This window comes from Dendronephthya gigantea, unplaced genomic scaffold, assembly GCF_004324835.1.
Source record: "Dendronephthya gigantea isolate DGI-Jeju-01 unplaced genomic scaffold, DenGig_1.0 000031F, whole genome shotgun sequence".
Lineage (NCBI taxonomy): Eukaryota > Metazoa > Cnidaria > Anthozoa > Malacalcyonacea > Nephtheidae > Dendronephthya > Dendronephthya gigantea.
In genome coordinates, this window is record NW_021163041.1 from 1554754 (window position 1) to 1577358 (window position 22605).

Genomic DNA, 22605 nt, shown 5'->3' on the forward strand with positions numbered 1-22605 from the left:
TTTACTTTAGTATAGTCTTCTAAGACTGGAATATGGTTTAATTATTTCTGGCCACCGAACAATAAAATTTACATACAGTAAATGTAACGTCAACATTTCCCATCTTCCTTTATCATGGTTATTTCAATATGTTCTAAATGTTCAAACGTTTTTATATTTTTAAATCATCCATTTTTTCTTCCATCGGTTGTTTTGCTTCCGACTTCGCTTTCTTTTTCTGTTTTTTCCCTTGGGCCTGTTCGTCAATCGGCGCAGGTTTAACAAATTTTATGAACTGTAAACTTGCTGGCATGTGGCGTTTCAAGGCCTCAGGGATCTCGACTCCTTCTTCAGTCTGATAATTTTCCAAAATAGCGCAGATCGTTCTTGAAATGGCGCACATTGTGCAGTTTAACATGTGACAGAATTCAGCCTAGAAAATGTCAATTTTTAACGTAATTTTTCACACAGAATTTGTATTAATGTCATTCCAAAAATCAACAATCGACGTTACACTATGAATTTCAGAGAAACAGGTAATTTTATTTGCTGGCCTTTTTCCAGCTGAGGTCATTGCAAGGAATGTTTCGTTTAATTTCAAGTAATATGTTTACTCTTTCCATACCTTCTCTTGCATTTTCTTGGTCTGTCCAAAACGGACTTGCAATCTTCTAGCTTGGTAATCAGTACAATTTGAGCAGGAAACAAGTTCCCGGAAAGCCCCGCTTCCCGGAAACCATGCTTCCAAATCATATTTCATCGCAGCTGCGTTATTTAACTCGCCTAGAATTCAAATAGAGCGTTAATGACATCCATGTTGGCAATAACTACACACTAGACATGCACCAGTCCTTGGATGAGGAATTACAATTTACAGTTTCGGGCCGATGTCATTACTAAATGACATTTGCAATAAGATTGACCTGACGAATGGTGTTGTATAAACGCATAAAAATTCAGACTTTCACATTAATTTGACGTGCTTATTATAAATGAACAGTTTCCACCTGAGACAATGTTTACAATTCTGTAGGGTATTCCCAAAGATTGGTTAAATTCTTCGGCATTTCCTATCATCTCATAAAACATCTTCCATGAAATGTCGTCTTTTGGAGAGCATATAACAAACTGTTCAACCTTGTAAAAATGGAATATCATGTAATAATGGTTAAATGGAATATTATGTAATGGTTTAAGTTCAAAACTAAATAAACTGAAATCAACCTAGAGGTTAAATATTTGCATGACAACGTACCTTCTCAAATTGATGAACACGAAATATTCCGCGTGTATCCCGACCATGGGCTCCAACTTCCTGCCTAAAACATGTGGATGTGCCGCCATATTTTTTTGGCAGTTCATTTTGATCAAGCCATTCTCCACGATGAAACGCAGCAATTGGTTGTTCACTTGTTGCTATTAAATATTTCTCGTCGACTGAACCGTCCTCGGCAGTTCCTTTACCTACAACCTGCAATAAAAATCACAACGATGTTGTATTTGTGTCTATATTATCATGCTTCCCGTTGACTCCTTTTTTTTTAAAGGAAGGCCAAGTTCGTAACTTACTTTATACAGTTCTTCATCAAATTGACTCAACTGAGCAACTTCTTGCATGGTATCTTTACGCATGAAAAATGGTGTGTAAAGTGGTGTGAATCCTTTTTCGTAAAGCATCTGCATTGAATGCTGGAGAAGAGCGTACTCCAAAAATATCAACGGACCCTAAAAAGAACGTAATTGGTTAGATAAAAGAACTATAGATTTAGTCATTTTTGATCATGCACTCTGATGCGCAGATTTCTAATGAAAATGAACCTCCAAAGAATTTTGTTCAAAACTAAATATTATACTAGATGAAATATTACATAGTTGACAGTCCTGAGTGTTATTTCTTATCATTATGGAAAAAGTTATCATTACGAATAGTAGAATAGAAGTACTACTGGTACTACTGAATTTTCTGCAAGTGATATTGATACTTAATATATATATATATATATACATATATATATATATATATATATATATATATATATATATATATATATATATATATATTTATTTATATATTGTTCACATGCCTAATGTACGTAAGTCAATCCTCAGTCTATCATCTTTATATGACGATTAACACATTCATAATATACTACAAAACTTGATATTAACTAAGCCAATTAAGTAAGACAAGTTTAAAACATAAATAAAATACTGACCTTCATGAAATAGCCACGACTTCCAGCCACTGCTGCACCTCTGTCAACATCAACACCATCAACCATAACTGCAAGATCAATATGAGAATATTTCTTTTTCACTGAACAGTCTCCTACCACCCGGACTATCCCATTATCATCCTATACAAGAAACAAAAACATTTTTTAATTTACCAACATATTCTACCTTCACTAATTTCAGCTTAAAAAAATGTTATATTGTAAGATACATATTGTGAATTGAAAAGTGATGTTTTTATAATAATTATGATTTCATCGTACCTCATCATTGCTAACTGGAACATCATCATGAAGTAAATTTCCAATTTCAAAGAGTGTTGAATTTCTCTGTTTCTCCCACTCTTCTACTTGCTTGCGACAGTTTGCAATTTCTTCATCAATCAACACACGAATCTTCTTTATCTGTGTCACAGTCAATCCCTATAGTGATAACACTTTTATTAAATGCAGTCTCCAATATTTTTTTTGGGTGTTCAAATTCCTTTTAACAGCCTTGCACTTGTATTTCCTAAAACAAGGCTTAGGCCTATTTTCCATTGAACCGCATTATATTTTTATGTTTCTGAAGTATTCGATATGTTCCGCTATGATACAGTTGAAGTGGAAAACAGGCCTAAAACATCTGAAGAAGTACAGTCAATGCAGTTATGATGGTGTTTTAAAGTGAGTTTAATTATTTGCATCATACAATATGTTTTGTTCAGAATCAACTGTGCTAGGTGAAATGCTCCATGCTTGATTAGGAACTTTCAGATTGGTTCTTGAAATAATATCAAAGATTTTACTTGGTATTACCCATCACATTTGCCAGAAATCATTAAGTTTGCTAACAACATGTCTATGGATTAATTCCAATGCAATTATGAACAATTAACATATTGTGACAGTTTCTTAATACAGAAAGATCCTTAGGCATATAAATGATATAATAATAATATAGGCTAATATAGCATACTACATGGGATGTCATGAATGCAATAGGTTTACCTGTAAAGTTTCAACATCAAGTTTAGATAAGTCATCTCTAACTGTTTGGGGTAGATCCTCACTGCTTCCAACATCTTCTTTTCTCTTCGCAATTTGTTTAAAAAAATAAGCTCATAAATAAAGCAAATACAAATGTGACATAGGAAAAGCAACTAATGCCAATTTATTTGTTTGAAGTAAGACAAAAAGAAAGAAAATTTGGGTTGAAAAGAGAAGTACATTTTACAATTTACAATTTACAAGAACTGGATCCCTGCTATTACATGAAAGATACATGTGGAAGGTTATTTTTTAACTAGGGCTTTTCAACAAGGGAAGTTAATCTCAATTTCTTGACATTGTGCCTGCATGAAAAGGATGTGTTTTCCAGAAATGATGGAGGTATGAATCCAATGAAATTGGTAAAGTATTCTCAAAGTAGTGGAAGGTAAAAATACAGTTTAGCAATTTGCAGTGTAATATCATCACGTGATTCTTATCTATAAACAACAACAACATCTAGTCCAAACAACATCATTGCGACCATCAAAGTGGGTTTTGGTCTAAGTCCTGGGGCACGTTGCCTTCATAAAAATGTTGCAAAAACTTGCAATTATATGTTTGGAGCATTGAATAAATTCAAGTTCATATTGATAATCAAATGAGTTGATTGCACACGCCAGAGGTGATACTTGATATTACGAGAATTAAAGGCTAATATAAACTGCACCCTGTCAGTCCCATAAATACGCCACGTGTGATATGTGCGTCAATATTTACCTTCATTTTCTCTCCAATTTGTTTACTACAAAGATTCTTTAATTTATTCCAGTTATCTGCCTGAAAACGACCTGCATGGCAAGCAAATGTATTAAAACAATGCTATTCAATTAAATACTTGATGACATATTAAAATACACTGACATTTTCTCCATTCATTATCAGCACTGATAACTCTGTCTACCATCGAAGCATCTTTGTATCGTTTGCCTTGATTTTCACGTATTTTGGCGGGATTTCCACCTCTTTCCTCGCGAAATAAGTCTAAATCAAGAACCATTTTTGTGGTAGAAGTTGAGATAGCTCGATATTTCAGAATTGATCTTGTACTTTTTGTGAACTGATGCAATCGAACAAACAATGCTCTCATAACCAGACAAGGGAAAAAGACACCGCACTCGAGCACCGTACGAGTTTTGTTCCTCTGAATTAAATCAGGGGAACTATCCCGTACAAGTTCGTTGTTTGCACCATGATGGACAGAATGACCGTCTCAAATAAAGAAATATTGTAAATAAGACAGTACTCTCCATATAAGCATACTTACAGATATAAGAATTCTGCAGAAATTCGCGTATTGCTGTATTTACACAGAAAAAGATTTAATGCTTTAGCCGAATATAAAGGTGCAACGCTTACTCGGCCAAAATCCTTTCTTATACATTTGCTTTATAGCTGTTTTCCTTGCATTCTTTGATATGTGCTTTCTCGCCAAATAGTTTACTTACCCTACTGTCCTTACATAACATAAATGTAAAGTCAACCGTAAGTGAGTGAGTTACCATTGAGAATTGAGAATTCAAGTGACGTCATAGATTCAAGAATTAGAGGCACAGGAAGCGTTCCCTGTATCAGTCTACGTTTTGACATTCTTCTTGGTAACAAATATGTGCGATTTCAACTTTGCTAAGATCTGTGTTGCATTAGCTCCAGATGCGCCGGAGCCAGGGAGGCTGCTATCTCCAGACTCTCCACTTCCCTCTGCTTCTGCTTCTGCGTTCAACGTTGGGATCAGTTAGGGTTAATTTTTCGGTATAAGGCTATGATATAAAAATGATCCGTCCTCTTCGCATTAGGAATGCGTTCTTGCGCCCCTAATAAGCATTGAGTCACTGATTAAAATAGTTGGTGAAATCACAGTGGTGAAATCCACCAATGAGTTCCAATGAGTTGTCATTAAGTCTCTAAGACTTGCTTTATACGAGTTTGTTTTTCGATGCCAATATAGCATTACAACCAGTTTGTATCTTTTACTAAATGAAGTTTTAATGAACCACCAAAGTCGAAGCCGAAAAGCGAGGAAAACACAATAAAAATATTCACAGAGTCAGAGACTAGAATTGTTGGGTTTTGTTGCATATGTTATTTTAAAGTCTTTTAATACTCGCGTGCACGATTTACAACAAATTTTAATGCTAACACGAAAATTTACATTCTTTGAATATCATATATCCTAAATAAACTTTAAATAATTAGCTAGCATCCACTAGCATTATAATCAAATTCAAACAAACATTAATACATCCTAAATATTTATATTAATATCAATTCAAAATTAACCTGGCTGTGTGAACATGCCTGCTATGCCTATAGCTATAGCTACTGCTATGCAATTATAAATTAAAATAGTGTGATAAACACCAGTACTATTGACTATGATTTATCATGTTTGAAGCACGCATGCACACACATACACAGGAAATTCGAATTGACATTTGAATTCAAAACAGTCAATAAACTATGCAATAACATGGTGTATACCATAAAACATGCAACAACACAATGTATACCATATAAGATACTATATGTTACGACAACGATAAAAACAATGTCCTTATTTCTCTCGTAAGGTTTCAGCGATAACTGAAAAGAAATTTGTTTGATAATGCATTGTTTGTGGACACGAACCTCATTCAAACACTTCACTAAATTGCATATGGATACGGAACACTGTTTATTCATTCACTGTTACCGATTGTTTCATTTAAATTAATTCTGTTTTATTTTAACCCTGCTAGTTTCCATCAGAATTCTCAAAATGTATATTCACCCTGTCCTTAATGTACATAAATATTTTCCTTTGAATTCATGCATAAGTGATTATTGCCATGGGTTACCTACTTGCTTTACATGTTATGTGAACACTAAATAGTTGTAAGCACGTTTGCTACCTTAGTTTTAAAGAAGTTTAAAGATTTAACATTTCAAATTGATTTAAACACTCTACCTTATATAAGGACGTACATCAATCAACATTCATTACTCTCCACCCCCTGGCTTTTTAAGATTCGTATCATATCGTCGGATTAACTGCGCCTGTTTAAAAATCATCAGATTATTTATTCATTCAAGAAATCAACGAGGTTATATGGAATAAGTAATCAAAAATTAAAAGTTTTTTTATCAAATTTTAATTGATCAATTTGTTAATTATAAAATATACTCTCATCCATCTTTTAGAAATCATGAGAAAGTACAAATATCATATATTAAATTAGTTAAATATCAGTGAATGCATGTGTTTTTTCATAGCACGTACAATTATTCCATTATTTATGTTTTAATTAGATGTGTGGTGTTTAAATGTAGATATCTCTGTAGATTATAATATTCAAATTTTCACACGACCTATAATACAACAGGGCCCAGGGGGTTTTAATTAAGAAACATTAATTTTGATATATTATATTAAAAATACATTATGTGATGTGATTGTATTTTTATATGTGACAATATTTTTCCAAAATAAATTATTCTACATCTAATTTGTGCTCTTACATTATACCTATAATCGACAAAATATACTCATAAGATCCTGTCAAAAATTCTGGGAACAATTGGATGTTTGAATTAACGTAATCCGAGAATATCTGCATGTGTTGTTTAATTAAGTGGCCGAGTGTAGAAAAACTGGCTTTTCTAGCTAAAATATGGATTGATGCAACTTTATCTAATTGCTTTTTCTAATTGCTTCATTGCCAAATAAATCACGCGATTAGAAAAAAAGACTTGTGAAAGTTCTATTCAGAAATTTTGCCATACACCTCACAATACAGTGTATATTATTAGTTCTCATTAAACCAAGGCTTTGCAGACCCTTAATTTTATTCCTACTTACATACAATTTTGGAAAGACCACAATGTCACACGAGGGGAAGGGCCAAAGTGAAACTTGTCAAATTCAGATTCTATACACTGTCAGTCAATCGTATACCAAATTTTTGATCAGGATTGTGTAGGAAACACAATTGCAGAGCCATTTTTGGAGAACAGACTGTTTTCTTTTTCCCGCAACAATGCTTCCTAATTTGACCAGGTTTAACCGATGTGATAGAAAGTAATTACAATTTCGGTCAATACATATGGTCAATTGTTTGTATATTAAAATAAATATATTGTCAGTTCTAAAGGCACGAACGACAACATGGAAGAACGATGTGTTTTATCAGTTTGTAACTCTTTCCATTATTCATACAGATGAAACAAACTGTACCTGACGGACAGATGCACTTTCCTCTTGTGAAAATGCATAACCATCTAAAATCATGACATGAAGATATAGATATACATAGACTGGAGTGAGTTTTTCAAATATACTATACTTCAACGAGCAAGAGTTCCTTAAGCAGACAAAACTTTCAGGGTAAATGAACAATAGCGAAATGTAATTTGAATGTACAATTTTTTATAGATTTGAATTTGATATATCTGATTTTAACGTTTATGAGTGTAATATAGTAAAACAATCTTACGTTGGTTTTTGAAGCTCTTCGATCTGAATGCCGACCTGTTTAAAAGACGAATTAATGCATGCAAATTGTAAAAAAACATGATATAAAATAGCAACATCAGATGAACAATATTTTACACGGTATTTCTATATAATATCGTTCGGCGCTTACCTGTGCACGGAAGGAGTGGAAAGACCAAGAGACGACTGAGGATCACTCTGAAGAATTAGGTTAATATTTAGTTGGGATATTGATATTCTATCTACACGCGTCATTATAAAACAGTTACACCATACCCTTCGTTCCTCTATTTCTTGAATTTCCTGAGCTAACGTCTTCCGGAAAGTTCTGTTGAACCTATAAATAACATTTAGATAGACGAATATATGGAATATATAGAATATATATAAAATGGTGAAAAACGTCGATAATAATAGCTACACCAAGATAATATGTAACTATACCTAAGCAATTTGATTTGTACTTACAATTTATAACAGAAGTCAAAGAACAGTGTAATGACAGGAATAAGGATTAACATAAACCAGAATCCAGGACAAGTAAAAATCATTTGTTCCTGCAACAAAATAATAAAAGAGTAAAAGAGCAAGAGTAAGAATATAGTTCCTATAATTACCCGAAGCAAAACTCGGGTAAACGATCGGATCTATCGATGGGAATCAGAGATATAGCCTGGAAATGATGTGTTGGGAAATAATAGGATAATAGGAATGACCATGTTGACGAAATAATATGCTTTTTTCTTGGTCCAAAAATCATGAGATACTCTACCTGCCCAATCATATCAGGAGCTAGGAACTCCGCAATAAATGGTTGACAATAAATTAATAAAAATATAAACCAGCTAAGAATGCTTCCCCATATCGCAATATGACAAAGCTAGAAAGAGGTGAAATACAACCATTAGAAAGAAATACACCGCCAGCTGCTGGGTAGTTCGACCCCCAGGCAGTAACGATGCGTGCCATAGTCGACACCAACCATTTCCCAGCCCTTCCATATTGCTATATTACTTATAGCAGGTGACATTGTAGACAAAAATCATAGCTGTCTACTGAAACTAACAAAGTACTGTAGCATAGGTCTTTTAACTTAAACTATCTTACCAAATTCCAAGAATCTAACTCAAGAGCTGCTTTTAAGCAAACTGTGACAACGACGAGCTGTAACATGAAATTGGGTAAAAATGAACGTGAGGTTCACATGCAAGCATGCAAGCACAACTGATGATTTAGTTATTGTGTACAGAAATAAGATTCTTTACCGTGTATACAACATTTCCTACAAACCAATTTCCAACGACTAAACCTTCCTGAAAAGGTACATCTATACAGTAAAATAGAGAAAAGATGGTAGCATAGGATTAAACGAGGGTAGGGTGTAGTACAGATTTATATATCTTTCTTGCATATCATCATTCTTTTCTATTACTCCTTTAAATATTGAACCCAGGCATATTATCATTCACGCTTACCATTGTTTAATGCTAAAGATGGAAGATAAAACAACAGAAGCGAGTGAACAACAGCAGCAAAGATCCACAACCAGAAAACCTGATAAAGAATTCATACAGAGTAAAATAAGCGATGAAACAGAATAAAATAAGCAAGCCTCAATGCAACAGAAAAATTTTCACATCTGACGAAATATTCATTACTCTACTTACGGTCACACTATATAAATTTCATGTATAACGTTTTCTTACCTTTGTGTTAAAATACTCCGCATTTTGAGACGGTTTATAAAGTTGAGGAAAACGTTGAAGGCTATCTGACGACACTGTCTTGTCAAACAAACCAATTGCCAATGGAGGGAATGCCGTAAACGCCTGAATATTGAAGAATAGATTTTGTAAGTTAACAATGTATATAGGTTTAGTTATTTTTCTATAATAAAGATACCAATGTCATGCAATGATGAATGATGAATATTTGGTTCAAATGTCAATCCATACCACATTGTAAATACCAATACACCACTTATCAAACAAAATTTGACCAGAAAAACCGTTATCTAAAGCGAACCAGAGCTAAGAAAAGGAAACACAGTTACAAAACATTAGTTATAGAAAATGAATTCTTTAGTTTGTATAAATACGAAAATATCTCACCTCAATAACATATAAACAGACGTTCTTGTAGAATGAATATAATATCAGTTTACTTAAACGTTGATAACTCCATGAACCATGGACCAGTAATAGTTTATTCAGAAAACGGAACTATTGTAAAATATACAACTGTAAATTATCAACATTACATGCAAGTTGTATATAAAAATATACATATACCTATGGAAACCAAAATTGAAAGGAACAGTTCTAAATCGTGCGTATTTAAAAGGAAGGTAAAAATTTAGAAGAATTTAAGAAAATCAACCTGAGCGATTGCGTAATCAGAAGCACTTGCTGCTTGCAAACCTTCTTGACCACTTATACCAACCCCAACGTGAGCTGCCTGCAAGTTTAGATATTGAATTAGAAGAATTGTGTATGGATGAATAAATATGCTTTTGTATCATGGCATCCTATGACAGCATCTTGAAAAGTCTCTTCAAAGTCTCTTTGAAGATTAAGAAGTTTCTATTTTTTGTACCGTCGCGTGGTGCATGGACAGATTAGAAATACAACAGTGGAAAATACACACGCATTATCTGTCCCAAAATCATATTTATCGTGTGAAATAACCTGAATGAATATACCTAACTTTAACAGTTATTTTACAAATTTAAGAACTCGATATCTAATTATACTAATGATTAATAAACGGCATGTCTGGCATTGCATATTAATTAAAGCTGGTTTTGACATCGGGTTACATTGCCTCAATGTCAACTAACCTATTGTCTCGTGTACGCCAGGTATTTTGTGGCTGCATGCAGGATCATGCGAATCACAGGATCATGCGAATCACAGGATCATGCAGGATGCAGGGATACATAACGTACCTGAATCATTCCTACATCGTTTGCACCATCACCAATTGCTAATGTAACAGAATTCTTTACTTGGGACTTGACTAGCCGCACAACTTGAGCTTTTTGCAAAGGAGAAACTCTATAAAAAACATGCCAAATTGTTCCATTATATAACAGACAAAAATATAAAAGAAAACCTTTCGACGTTTCGACATAGGGCCTTCGTCAGCGTGTATAGGGGCCCTGAGTCGCATGAGAAGTTTCACAGATCTTTTGCAAAAAAGGAAGATCTATAACTATATTTTGTGGGAAAATGAGACTGTCGTTGCATATAATTGTAGCTAACATTTCACACATGCACAATGTGGTGATATAGGATTACCTGCAACAAACGACTGCTTTACAGCATAGTGCAAGATCCAGGAAATTGTATTTTAAATCTTCTTCTAAGGCATAATTCAGAGTCTGTTTTGGAAAAGGACAAAATAGAGTTTTTCATTTCACGTCAAAACAATCAAGAACAACTTTTAAAGGCGAAAAAGGAACTAACCTGACCAGTTACGATAAGCGCCAACCGCTCCTCCTGTAAAGAAGGTGAATTATATTTCAGCTACAGTCACTGACGTAAAGTTTAATTTGATTCTTTATGATTTTAAGTTGTTTTCTCGGTATAAATAAATTACTTGTTCATGGGTAACAATGCAATACATTACTATAACCAGTTATAAAATTTGTTATGAAGAAGAGGGTTTTAACCTACTTCACCGCGTTTTGGTTCTTTTTTTCGCTTATTTTTAATTCCATATTTCTTGATGATCTCGTCCAGCCAACGTTTCGTTCCCTGAAGATATCAACATGTAAAATAATCAACTTAGATTGAAATGCTATTAGCATAATTAACGCTGGGATGACGAAGAGCTTGATGACAAGAGCTTTCTTAAGGCTTCCCTCCTAATTCGACTACCTTTTGTAACTATTTCATATAATGGAGACGAAAAAAGGAAAGATTTAGTGCAAAATTTTGGTAATTGTAAATGATTATAATTCTATACTTACACCGAGATCACATTCATTACAAATAAGCAAAGACATGTCTTCCGTGAGTAATTTACAAGAGTAACCTGGAAAATTGACATTTTAAAAAAATATGAAACAAAAACTAGCATAAGAATATGTCTCCATCTGTTGAATGCAATAAAACGTGATCGCAATTTCCACGCTCGAAATACAGATTTATGATTACTTATGCATGATCGCAACGTATAGCTGAAGTCATGTATTTTTACCTATGTTAATCGCAGTTTCTTGCTTGTCTCCAGTTAGTACCCAAATCTTAATGTTAGCGGCAGCTAAATCAGCAATGCTATCAGGAACGCCCTGAAATTCAGAAAACCTCGAAACATGACTTTCATATTGATGGCATATATAACATGTGAGAAAACACTTTTGTGATTGTGCAAATAAAAAAAACATGGAATACCTCCTGCAACTTGTCTTCTATTGCTGTTGCTCCGAGTAGAAACAGATTCTGTTTACAAGTAAATAGAAGTTGAGTTTCTATAAGATGACTGGAACACTTGACTATAAATTTATACTTTGCCAGCATACAAAACTAACTTCAAACAGAACTTGCAAAAGTCCCTCGTAACTAACGACAAAAAACACATCCCCTTACTTTTTCAATAAGTTCTGCAGCTTCATCAACTTTCTCGTCTCTATTTTCCAAACTTGTACTTGCACGGTAATAAATATCACTCCAGCGATCATATTCTTCCTGAGAGATCTCAGCCATGGAAATACACAATGTTCGTAAGCCTAGATAAAGAGAACGTGTCAGATCGAAATGTACATTTAGGGCAACCGCTCTGCGTTTACTTCGAACAAATTTAGAATTAAATCTATAATGTGCTTACCGTCCTTAGCAAACTCTTCCAAATGTTTCAATGTGACATCTTTGTACAATTGGCTAGTGCCTAATCTTTCGTAGATGACAGTGTCCTAATTCATTAGATACACTTAGTTACAAATAAATCACGACAAAACACATCAGCTCCCTAATTAATCAGCTCCCAGCATGCACTGATGGCTAAAAGCGCAAGAAATATAAGAAAGAGACTTACGGCTCCTTTGCAGTAAAGCTTGATCTGTCCTGACGGTGTTTTCATGATTACAGACATACGTTTACGAGTGCTAGGAATAAAGTGACAAATAATTATATATACCTGCGTAATATTAAATATGGCCCCAACTTTTTAGATTTTATCAGACTAAATATTGAGATTAACAATATCAAACATTTCTGTACAAACTGCTAGTATATTCGACTGTATAACGTACATCATTTAATGAATGCAAACCCCATTTACTCAGGTATGTAGCTCAAGATTCAAAGTTTGCTGTACAATTTTTGCCCCAGTTTTAACCATACAGGGCGTATCATTCCTGAAAGACTTGAACGTGCATCGAAGTCTTATAAAAGGGTTACCTGTTGAATTCCAAAACATTAAGAACTTCGTAAACTTCCTCTTGTCCCATCTAAAATGAAAAATAAAGAAAAACTATAAGAACGACCATACGACATATATTTACAAAAGATATTCAATTCCAAACTTACAGCATTAATGATAACAGAAGTGGGTGTTCGCACATTAAAAGAAAACCCAAACAGTTTTGCTCCTTCAACCAACGCACCCTCATCTATTCAGAAAGTAAATTATGTAAATTCAACATCCATGTCTTCATTACGTCTATGTAGTCACGTGACTTCATCTCAAACAAAATGGCGTCTCCTATACCTGGGGATGCCGCTTGATAAATGATCTTATCTGGATTCTGAGTATCTCTTTCAGGCACCACAGTATGGCATACTGATAGCAAAGTGAGAAACTCTCGGATCACGGAGGAAGTCGGCTAAAGAAATTACATCACATTGTAAACAAGAATAATGCTTTCATTTACTGTATTACATTCAAATCGCCATCCAGTTAATAACCCAATGTACATTATTCAACGATACATTTGCCATGTACTCAACGAAAATATTTGCTAAACAAAATGCGCTGTATATCGATCTCGCGAAGGTCAACAGATTAAACCAAAGATTAACTATGATTCAACTCACATGATGTTCTCGAAGATTGTCGAGTAAAGATGGATCATTATATGTATCGCCATCTCCTCTGAAATAAACGACAAAACATCGCAACAAGATCAATAAACCTGAACTTACTGCAATATCAGATTAGCCTGTCTTCCGAACAAAGGCCATTATATCACCTCTGCTGCTGAGGGAAAACGATAAATGCAAAATTCCATCTTACCCATACATAATTCCTGCAATACTACACTTTCTGAATTCCATAATGTTCCTTGTAAGAGTACCAGTTTTGTCAGAAAATATATATTTTACCTATAGTAAAGAAATAAAATGAAATTTATGTCGTGTGAAGCAATAGATCTTATGCATGATGACGTATCAAGCCGTGACGCCCGCAGGGAATGCTGGTTTTAGTAGTCACAGCGAAAAATTCCAACTTTAAAATTTCCCGCTGTGACCACTAAGACCAGAATTTCCTATTCACGTCTATTCGCGTCTAATTCTTTAACAGCACTTATTATAACGATATTCTTGTTTCATTTTTTCAGGTCGTTTCATTTCCTTCAGGTCAGTATTTTACCTGCATGAATACACGTTGCACCTTCCATCGGAAGGATATATATACATATGCACATTCCTACAATTTTCCGTGAAGGCATTCGTACATATAGTGAATGATGATACTTACTTGACCTAACTCTTCATTTAGATTGGATGTTCTAGCCATTGCTGGAGTATCATTCTCATCATAATACATTTCACAATCCTAGTGTGGGCAAATCACGTTGAATAAGGATTCAAATGTACAGTTGTAGCCTTTCAAATAATTTCAGTCCTCAAATTTACCCTTTTTCACTTATTCGAAACGCAAAGTTCAACTTACCGAGTTTATAAATATAGCTTGAATAAATTTTACAATCTGTCAACGAAGATACAATTGTGAACAAAATGATAGAAGATATATAGTGGTTGATACGATGATTAACAAAAAAAGTTGAATACAGCAATAACTCACCTCCAATGTGACAGGCAAACTAATAGGAATAAGATTATTGTAGAGAATAATAAACGTGATTATTGTGAAGAAGAAGCTCTGTGGTTTACGACCTATATAGGAGAATAATAGGTTATTGCTTCAAGTTGGTGTTGAATTTCATACCATTTAAGCCCCACTGGCTAGCTTCCATTTATATGTAAGAAAATTATCCTGGATCGGACAGGAATTTATATTTGTATTGTCTGGCTGCTTACAACACAAAAGAGCCTATCCTGTTCGTTCCGGAGGATAATATCCTGCATGCATGGGAGATAAGTAAACGAAAAGAAAGAAAGTAAACGCACCTTCGTATCCCATATACCACGAGCCAGCTCTTTGATTCTCTAAAGTAAGAATTCAAATCACGAATTAAATTTTGAGTTGGATTTAACGCATGCATCTGAAGGCGTTTTTCTTGGATGGATGAAACTGACGCGAATGGTGCCAGTGTAATCTGTCATTTATGGGCGAATCGTGTTAGCCTGTGTGGCAGGTCTGATCAACTAGGATTTTTTAGCCAGACAAATCAACAACCCAAACTGGCAGATAACCCAGCAGGATACAAATGTGTTAGCGCCAGGTTAACTGATTAAATGTTTCTTAAAAACATGTTGAACTAAAAAAAATATATCATCTAATATAACTTACTGGTCCAAAGATAAGATCCTAAACTACTGAAAAATGCCATGATCATCAGCAGGCAAAATAAAAACAATATTTGCAAATTTGTTGCTCGATCCATGTTTGATCTCTTAATCGGAGCAGCGGTTGAGTTCTAGGGTAAGAAATGACAAAGAAATTAAAAAAATCAAAAAGGCAAACTGTTCAATGTTGTTGGCAAAATACCTCATGCACACCGCACTACGCATTTCTGAAATCTGTACGAGCCCACAGAGTCAAGACTCGTGCACCAACGTAGCAGTATAAGTATATTACCTGCATTAGTTTTGAATCATGCCCTGTGTAGACGACCAATCCTGAAAAATATCAAGAAACAATGAGGTCATGAGTAAATAAAGTATGCAAATAATTTAGGACTTTTCCTAGGAGTTTTTTTAGGAGTTTTCCTTTGTCGACTTTTTGAGCTATCTCACTGTAAATCACACAGACCTCCCTGACAAAACCTATATTGATAATAAAAATCAGAGACTATTTTAGAAATACTTTTAGCAGTTACTAAACTATATTCGATGATTATTTATTTCGAAAACTGCCACGTTTCCCTGGTTATCTTAGGACGTAATGCTAATAATCTCACACACGATGCACAACGGGAAGATATCGCCTTCCAATTCTGCCGCAGAGCTTGTGGTGGAGAAAAACCAGCGCTGCGATACTCGTTTGGATGAACTGTACAACAATTGTACTTGGTGTCCCATGTAAATCAGATGTTGACGAATGCAAGAGCAAAATATGTTCAACTTACCATATATCCATTGAGTATTTCTTAACTGAGCACCACGCAGTAATAACTGATCGGGATTAAGTGGGACAGCTCTATGTTTAAAAAAAATTTATATTTTATACATTGATTCATCGCTGTCAAAACAAATTTAGAAAAATTTTACAATAGAAGAATCCAAAGTGCATGAATATTTAAAAAGGAATACCTTGCAGATTGTGTGAAATAGTAGCGATTCTTTGGTTAGTGAATACGACCATGTAATATAAAACACTTACTTCTTTCCATTTAGCGTGATATTTCCAACAAACTCGTAAAGTCGATTATTTGGGCCTTCACAATCTACCCGTCCCTACAATGCACAAAAAGGTTCAATATATACTGCTTTAGGTTAAATAACAAATAGGTTCAATATATACTGCGCTTATTGTTGTCCTAAAAAGAAATGTATAAAAATTGTACCTCTAATGTCTTCAAATCAGTAAGTTGAACCATATTAGCTGTCAGAGGCAGAGCCTGAAATACACAACAAACGACTAAGTATATAAAAGTGACACTCACAATGAACTATACACTCCATATTGAAAGTATTAAACAGTATGAAAAATACCAGTGAGAGGTTAATCATTTTATATGATTTTCTGACATTACACGTTGGATCATTTTTAATAGGTTAATGATCTTAATTTAATTAAAGTGGAAATCATACATAATTCAATATCAAGCTAAAGAAGAAGGAAAATCCTTCGTAGCTTAGTGCATGGTCAGAGCATTTCACCGGCATCCCAAAGCGTAAGTTCAATTTCTGCAGGGGAATCCATATAGTTAACAAATACTCTCTAATGCTCCGGCAATTGTAATTAATTTCCACTCGAAATATTGATGCATGGAAATATTGATGCATGGAAATCGTCTGCATATACACAAAATCAAATTTAGTTCAGGCAAACAGCGGGCAATGCTGCAAGGCTTATCAATGTATTATAAAGTAATAAACGTGTATTAGTTGTGACATAAAAATGTCTAAAAGTTTCCAAAAATGTTTGTACATTTGTAGGTTAGTTAACGAATAAATTTTAAAAAGCCCAAAAATACCTGCTTAATTTTAAGGTTTGTCTCACCATCCAAATTAGCTGTCTCAATATAACACATTCCCATTGGTTCACTAGAAAAGTAATATTCTTTAAAAATCTTTCTACAACTTTATTTTCAAAGAAACGTGTACATTTACTGTACAAAATAAGACAATCACTTTATTAAACATAAATTCGAAATTAGTACCTCGAAGATAGTAGCATTAGGTCAGCAGGAAAGAACTGTCCGTTGACAACTTTAACAATGTCACCAACTTTAAGCTAAATAAAGAATAATAGTTAGTGTCCTGGAATTTTCGATTCAATTGCCCATTAAAAAGATTTGTTTTATTTTAAAGAAAAATACTCATACCTCCATCCATTTTACAGTTTGGTAAGCATCCTCTCTCCAAACTATGAAACACAGAAAAAACTAATTCAAGCACATTTACATGGGTAAATTACATCAACAGTGAAATCACTTTACCTCTAACATCCTTTTTATTGGTTTTATCGTCAGCTCTGTGGCGTTTCTGGACAACAATGAACCCATATTAGTACAATTCCATATATCATGGAGATAACAGGGTTTGATAACTTTTAATTTGCCTGTTGTTTCCAGTGTTTTGTTTACTCGCGGCAGTTAAAAAAGCAATAAAATATGTTCGAAACATGCCCCCGAAGACTTACATAATCTTCAATAATTTCCTTCACAGCAGAACAGGACAAAACAAAGAGCAAAGGAACGGCTGTTGTATAGCGGCCTGTTGGTGAAACGCCTTCTATTTGCTGGAAAAATAAACGACAAATTTAATGACAAATTGCGGATATAACCTTCATAGGTACACACCATCAGGAAAGATTGCTATAGGATCAACTACGGACAAAATCTAGAAAGAGTTTGAGGCAATCCACTCATGAAAGGCTATAGCTTTTGCTACAATTTTTGCCACAGCCAATGGGTGGACTATTTCCCAACCCCCGCCGTCCATATGATATAATTACTTTCTATACCTGAAGAAGAGCGATGAAGAGGAAGAATACATTAGAATATCTGCTAAATTGTTCCAACAAAAACTTTGGTAAAAATGTGATGAGATTATACTTGGCCGTGCTACACATGAAGAAATAAAATAGAGAGAGTGAGAATCTATAGGTGTATTCCTAAGAAGCGCATTTTCTCTAACATTTTCATCCAACTCTTAAAAAACACAAATTACCTAATCTTATTTCCACAAAATTCAACATTTTGTGGGCTATTGATCATAATAACACGATCAGCTTCATCTTGACCACCATCGTCAACTGTACCATAATTACCTGAAAATAAATCAATTCAACCTGTTAGGTTTTACGCTTTAAATCAGTGGATAAAAAAACATTAACAATTATACGGCTGCTCTTTAGTTATTCGCGCGGGCTGTTTCGGTGCGCGCACTCGCATAACAAAATAATTCATACAATTGGCCTATAATTGGCCTATATGGAAGAATACATCAGAACCACTAATTTCACATAATAACTTATCGGAAAACCAGAAAGGGAGGTGATCATAGTTTGGTGGGAGATAAAAGTTGATGAAGCTCTTCAGTGTGCAAATACTCAATACAAGGACGTATTAAACAAACGAAATGAAACTCATATTGCATGTGGCGATGCGGTAGAAGAAAGCGAGGCAGAAAAGGGTTTTAATTTAAAACCACAAAAATTTCGTTTCATTGTTTTTTCATATCATGTTTTTTCGTTATAAATGTATGTAAGACGGTAAAAATGGAGAGTATCGAAATGCATAAACTGCCCAAGACTGAAGAAAGAGTGTTAATCTAAATATCGTATGTAATTCTCATTTTCCACAGCAAGATTCTTAATAAGTGTAGGTAACTGCAGCTATGTATACATACACACAGCAGGCTTCGATAATATTTAAAGAATCTATTTTTCCTAAACATATTATTAATGATATTTGCAAGTCTTCCGAATAGCACCCAGAATGGCATCGACAGACATGCGGTCATCCTATACTTCACTTTGATTCAAGCTCTTCAAATAGTTCGTAATTGTCGTTACCCCGGGGTTAAATGAACGTATGATGAATCTTTTACACAAAATCTTCAAGATCTCCTGTGTACAAGTATTATAATATTGCCCAACGTCTATACATATTAATATTTCACTTCAAGTCAAACATCCATTATAAATATAATCTTCCCAAAACCCAAATAATGGTGCAAGTTACACTTGAAGCAGAGAGCGTGTCCTTGTATTAAAAAAACTTCATTGTCTCCGTAGTGTCTTTCGTCACAAAAGCTGCGTTTGAATGTGTTACACTAACAGTTTCGTTACAAGTAAGAAGTAACGTACACGTCTCTGGAGTGCTGTGCACAAATCTCCGCATATACATGCATAATTACAAAGAATACGACGACTCCCCATCAAAAAATCAGCTGAGTTTAAACTTACTTTGATTGTTAATTCGCTGATACATCGCCGTGTCTTTGAAGACAATATTACGGACTAGATATTAGATTACATATAAACATCACAATGACAAAATAGAAGAGTTTCTTTCTGTAAAAATACAACTCATCATTTATGTATAATTTGAAAATGTAAATTTTATAACGCAGTGCATTTGCATCCTTAGTTAGCAGAAATATTATGAATAATTTAGATAGAATATGAAAAAAGATTAAGTTGATGGTTAAGTGTATATTTCACAACCATTCAGCAAATCTGTATTTATTTCCCAGAATAAAATACGGATGATTGTATAAGGTATGCAATATAGTCTGCATGCATGGGACTTTCATAATTTGTATCCATAGCATTTGATAATTAATTCTTCCGACCCAGCTGTTACGGTGAGCGATGATACTATTTTAAGAAGAAGTTAATTCCTTCTGCGCATGTGCTATGTGCGGGCACTCTGATGTAAACAACGTCAAAATCTTCTATATTTTTTGACAAATTCTAAAAACAACTTCTAACAGAAACATGCTCAGCAAAACGAAACAATCATATTTGATATCAAGGAGACGTTACGGACTCCTTAGCTCGTTATTTATTTCATTGTTATAATTCTCATAGAATCCTTAAGTGGGGAGGGGGGGAATATTCATATATTCATGTTCTGCATTATTAGTTTCTTTTCAAATTGATCGCTTCTACAGATTGTTAACACAAATACATGAATACTACACCCCCCTTACTTAAGAATCTGCAGCCTCAGAGCCCCTGGAACCTCGTATTGAATGCATCTCTTAGGGGCCAGGGGGGAAATCAACTTTGGGAACCTGGTAATTGGATGCCCCTTTAGAGAAATTTGGGGGCCCAGGGTAGAAATAAACTTTTCGACTGTGTCATGTTTCTATCTTCATCACTTTATAGGTCTGGAGCAATTTTCCTCTTCACTCAAAGGTGGTGTTTATCAATCTTGTTCCCCGAGCTCGTGATTCCTCGGCCAAGAAAACAAAGGGTCTGGGATAATTCAAACCGGAAGCCAGAAATCCAGGCTTCCGGTTTGTAAGGGTTTTCTGTATTTCAAAATTGAAATGGCGTGAACAACCAATCAGAGTCATTTCTCATTTCGATTATCCCAGAGCCTTTGTTTTCTCGCCAGAGGAATTGCAAGCTCGGGGAACAAGATTGGGTGTTTATAAACCCCCTCCCCTTTCTGGTTTGTAAATTCACTATTGAAGGTGTCCAGTTGCAATAATAGCAAAATGGTTAAAAGGTTAATGTGGTTGTGATGCTGATTGAACCTGAGGACCTGAAGTGAAGACAAGGTACTGCTTCTGGTTACGTTTATATGTAAAATTTAACGAGCAGTGGGTAGCCAGTGAATATGAGGTACTACTTTTCATTTGATAGAAAATCTAGAAATCTTACTAAAAATGAAATAAAAACTTATATAATTCAATCAAAAAAGCTATTTTAAGATAATAATTTCAAACAATCTCTTAATTGAGGCTGCATCCATAAATTAAAAATATGTGATGTTCCACTCTAAATTTTCCAACCTTTTTACTAGCTGCTCCACTCTCTTACAAGCAAATAACAGCTGCCAAAACCTCAATTGTGAATTATCAACCACTTCAAAATTTTCAGTGCAGCAATTTGAAATTTATATCACTGAATAGTGATGCGAGAGCTTTTTTTAATGACGCCACTTAGAAAATGCAAGCTAAGCTTTTCTTTAAAAGGAAAGTGTTCATGGTTTCTGCAAAACTGCATTATGTTATGGCAAGTATCACTTTCCCCAGCAATAGGCTCTTTTAGAGTCCATCATAACACAAATTTATCCAAGTGTGAAAAAGATGGTGGCAATAGCTGACCACTCATTAAAGTGCTGTTCTAGTGCCCTTATTAACCTTATTATTTTGGAATCACTGTTGTAGCTAGGTCCAGTTATACAATTCGTATCACAAATATTTAGCGAAACTTTCCCAAAAACATACTTATTCACTTAAAAGTTTCAAGATTTTATATTTTTAAAAACATCTGTTCAATCACAGTTACAAGATAGTGGATTTTACCAGTATACTTGTAGTTGAGAGTTGAAAAAAAAATGATGTCCTTTGAAGCACCAGGAATTATTTTCCTTATTCTGCTAAAATTTCATATCATTTGGGTTTTTTGTCATACTTCTCAGTTGTAGTGCTTAACATGTCAAACATTATCAACAAATCCAAGAAAAAAATTACTAAATGTAACTTGCCCACATAATTTGTAAGCTTATTAGCTTCCAGTCAAATGTATAGTAAGAGATTTTCATACAACATATATTTCTAGAAAAGACTGCTACATATGGTTGATAAGCTTCAAAATACAAAATATATTTCCGCCTATATGTCACATTTACATTTAAATCCTCTTAGAATTCCATGATTTCAATACAAGCTTACTGACACAAGTTTACAAATCATGGCATTTTGGAAAGAGATATGCAAAGAACTCCAAATTCCAGAAACGAAAATCTGAAAATGCTTAATCAATATACAAAAGATGCGCTTGTTTGATGTGTGGAATATTTGTCATAGATCTAAGCAAATGAATCAAACGAAAAATTGATAAAATAAACCAAGATTTTTCATCACAAATAACAATAAATCTACCTCTTTCATCGGACAACTGCTTTAGTTGAATATCCTCCGTCATTCTTTGAAGGAAACTTTCATACACTTCGAATAGTGTGCATTGATAAAATTCTAATTAAACTTTCACATTATGCTCGACTGAATAAATGGATGAATATTAAATCATCCACAACGTATTTTGGTCTCCATTTCTTTATTTTTATTATGATTTTAATATGAAAGACATCTGCGCAATGACCTATTGCGCAATGACATCAGTGGGGGTTATAAA

The 22605-nt window shown here is 34.2% G+C and overlaps 2 protein-coding genes across 3 annotated transcripts; both read right to left on the bottom strand.

Moving 5' to 3' along the window:
- Positions 1–16: 16 nt before the first annotated feature.
- Positions 17–4490, bottom strand: LOC114524697 (serine--tRNA ligase, cytoplasmic-like). Its single transcript, XM_028545857.1, has 10 exons — positions 4107–4490; positions 3963–4033; positions 3204–3287; positions 2478–2636; positions 2196–2336; positions 1549–1704; positions 1235–1450; positions 987–1116; positions 605–762; positions 17–412 (listed from the first exon to the last, which is right to left on the bottom strand). The coding sequence occupies exons 1-10, from the start codon at positions 4330–4332 to the stop codon at positions 152–154; spliced, it is 1602 nt and encodes a 533-aa protein (XP_028401658.1). The 5' UTR covers positions 4333–4490; the 3' UTR covers positions 17–151.
- Positions 4491–5338: 848 nt separating this feature from the next.
- LOC114524547 (phospholipid-transporting ATPase IA-like) lies at positions 5339–22530 on the bottom strand. 2 transcript variants are annotated; one of them, XM_028545659.1, is made up of 47 exons: positions 22353–22530; positions 18459–18558; positions 18253–18352; positions 17929–18027; positions 17726–17771; positions 17612–17652; positions 17447–17520; positions 17261–17330; positions 16628–16681; positions 16444–16517; positions 16190–16260; positions 15700–15740; positions 15412–15538; positions 15069–15107; positions 14743–14834; positions 14611–14646; positions 14416–14493; positions 13951–14039; positions 13752–13809; positions 13426–13540; positions 13245–13327; positions 13116–13165; positions 12751–12820; positions 12544–12628; positions 12306–12445; positions 12111–12158; positions 11917–12007; positions 11687–11751; positions 11391–11471; positions 11181–11213; positions 11013–11095; positions 10661–10769; positions 10093–10170; positions 9825–9935; positions 9669–9743; positions 9420–9542; positions 9189–9267; positions 8979–9040; positions 8821–8877; positions 8486–8593; positions 8182–8270; positions 7990–8050; positions 7865–7911; positions 7715–7749; positions 7456–7499; positions 6190–6278; positions 5339–5825 (listed from the first exon to the last, which is right to left on the bottom strand). In XM_028545659.1, the coding sequence occupies exons 1-46, from the start codon at positions 22393–22395 to the stop codon at positions 6222–6224; spliced, it is 3411 nt and encodes a 1136-aa protein (XP_028401460.1). In that variant the 5' UTR covers positions 22396–22530; the 3' UTR covers positions 5339–5825; positions 6190–6221. The 2 variants fall into 2 exon arrangements, with proteins under 2 accessions (XP_028401460.1, XP_028401461.1); XM_028545660.1 differs by lacking the exon at positions 22353–22530 and adding an exon at positions 19699–19815.
- Between the last annotated feature and the right edge of the window lie 75 nt (positions 22531–22605).

Coding starts and splice junctions, on each gene's coding strand:
- LOC114524697 (XM_028545857.1), bottom strand. CDS start 4,332: ATGAGAGCATTGTTTGTTCGATTGCATCAGTTCACAAAAAGTACAAGA. Junction 2,637..3,203: donor TTGATGTTGAAACTTTACAG/GTAAACCTATTG, acceptor TTATCACTATAG/GGATTGACTGTGACACAGAT. Junction 763..986: donor AATTGTAAACATTGTCTCAG/GTGGAAACTGTT, acceptor TTTGAATTCTAG/GCGAGTTAAATAACGCAGCT.
- LOC114524547 (XM_028545659.1), bottom strand. CDS start 22,395: ATGACGGAGGATATTCAACTAAAGCAGTTGTCCGATGAAAGAG. Junction 11,472..11,686: donor GTAATGAATGTGATCTCGGT/GTAAGTATAGAA, acceptor TGATATCTTCAG/GGAACGAAACGTTGGCTGGA. Junction 7,912..7,989: donor AAGAAATAGAGGAACGAAGG/GTATGGTGTAAC, acceptor CTAATTCTTCAG/AGTGATCCTCAGTCGTCTCT.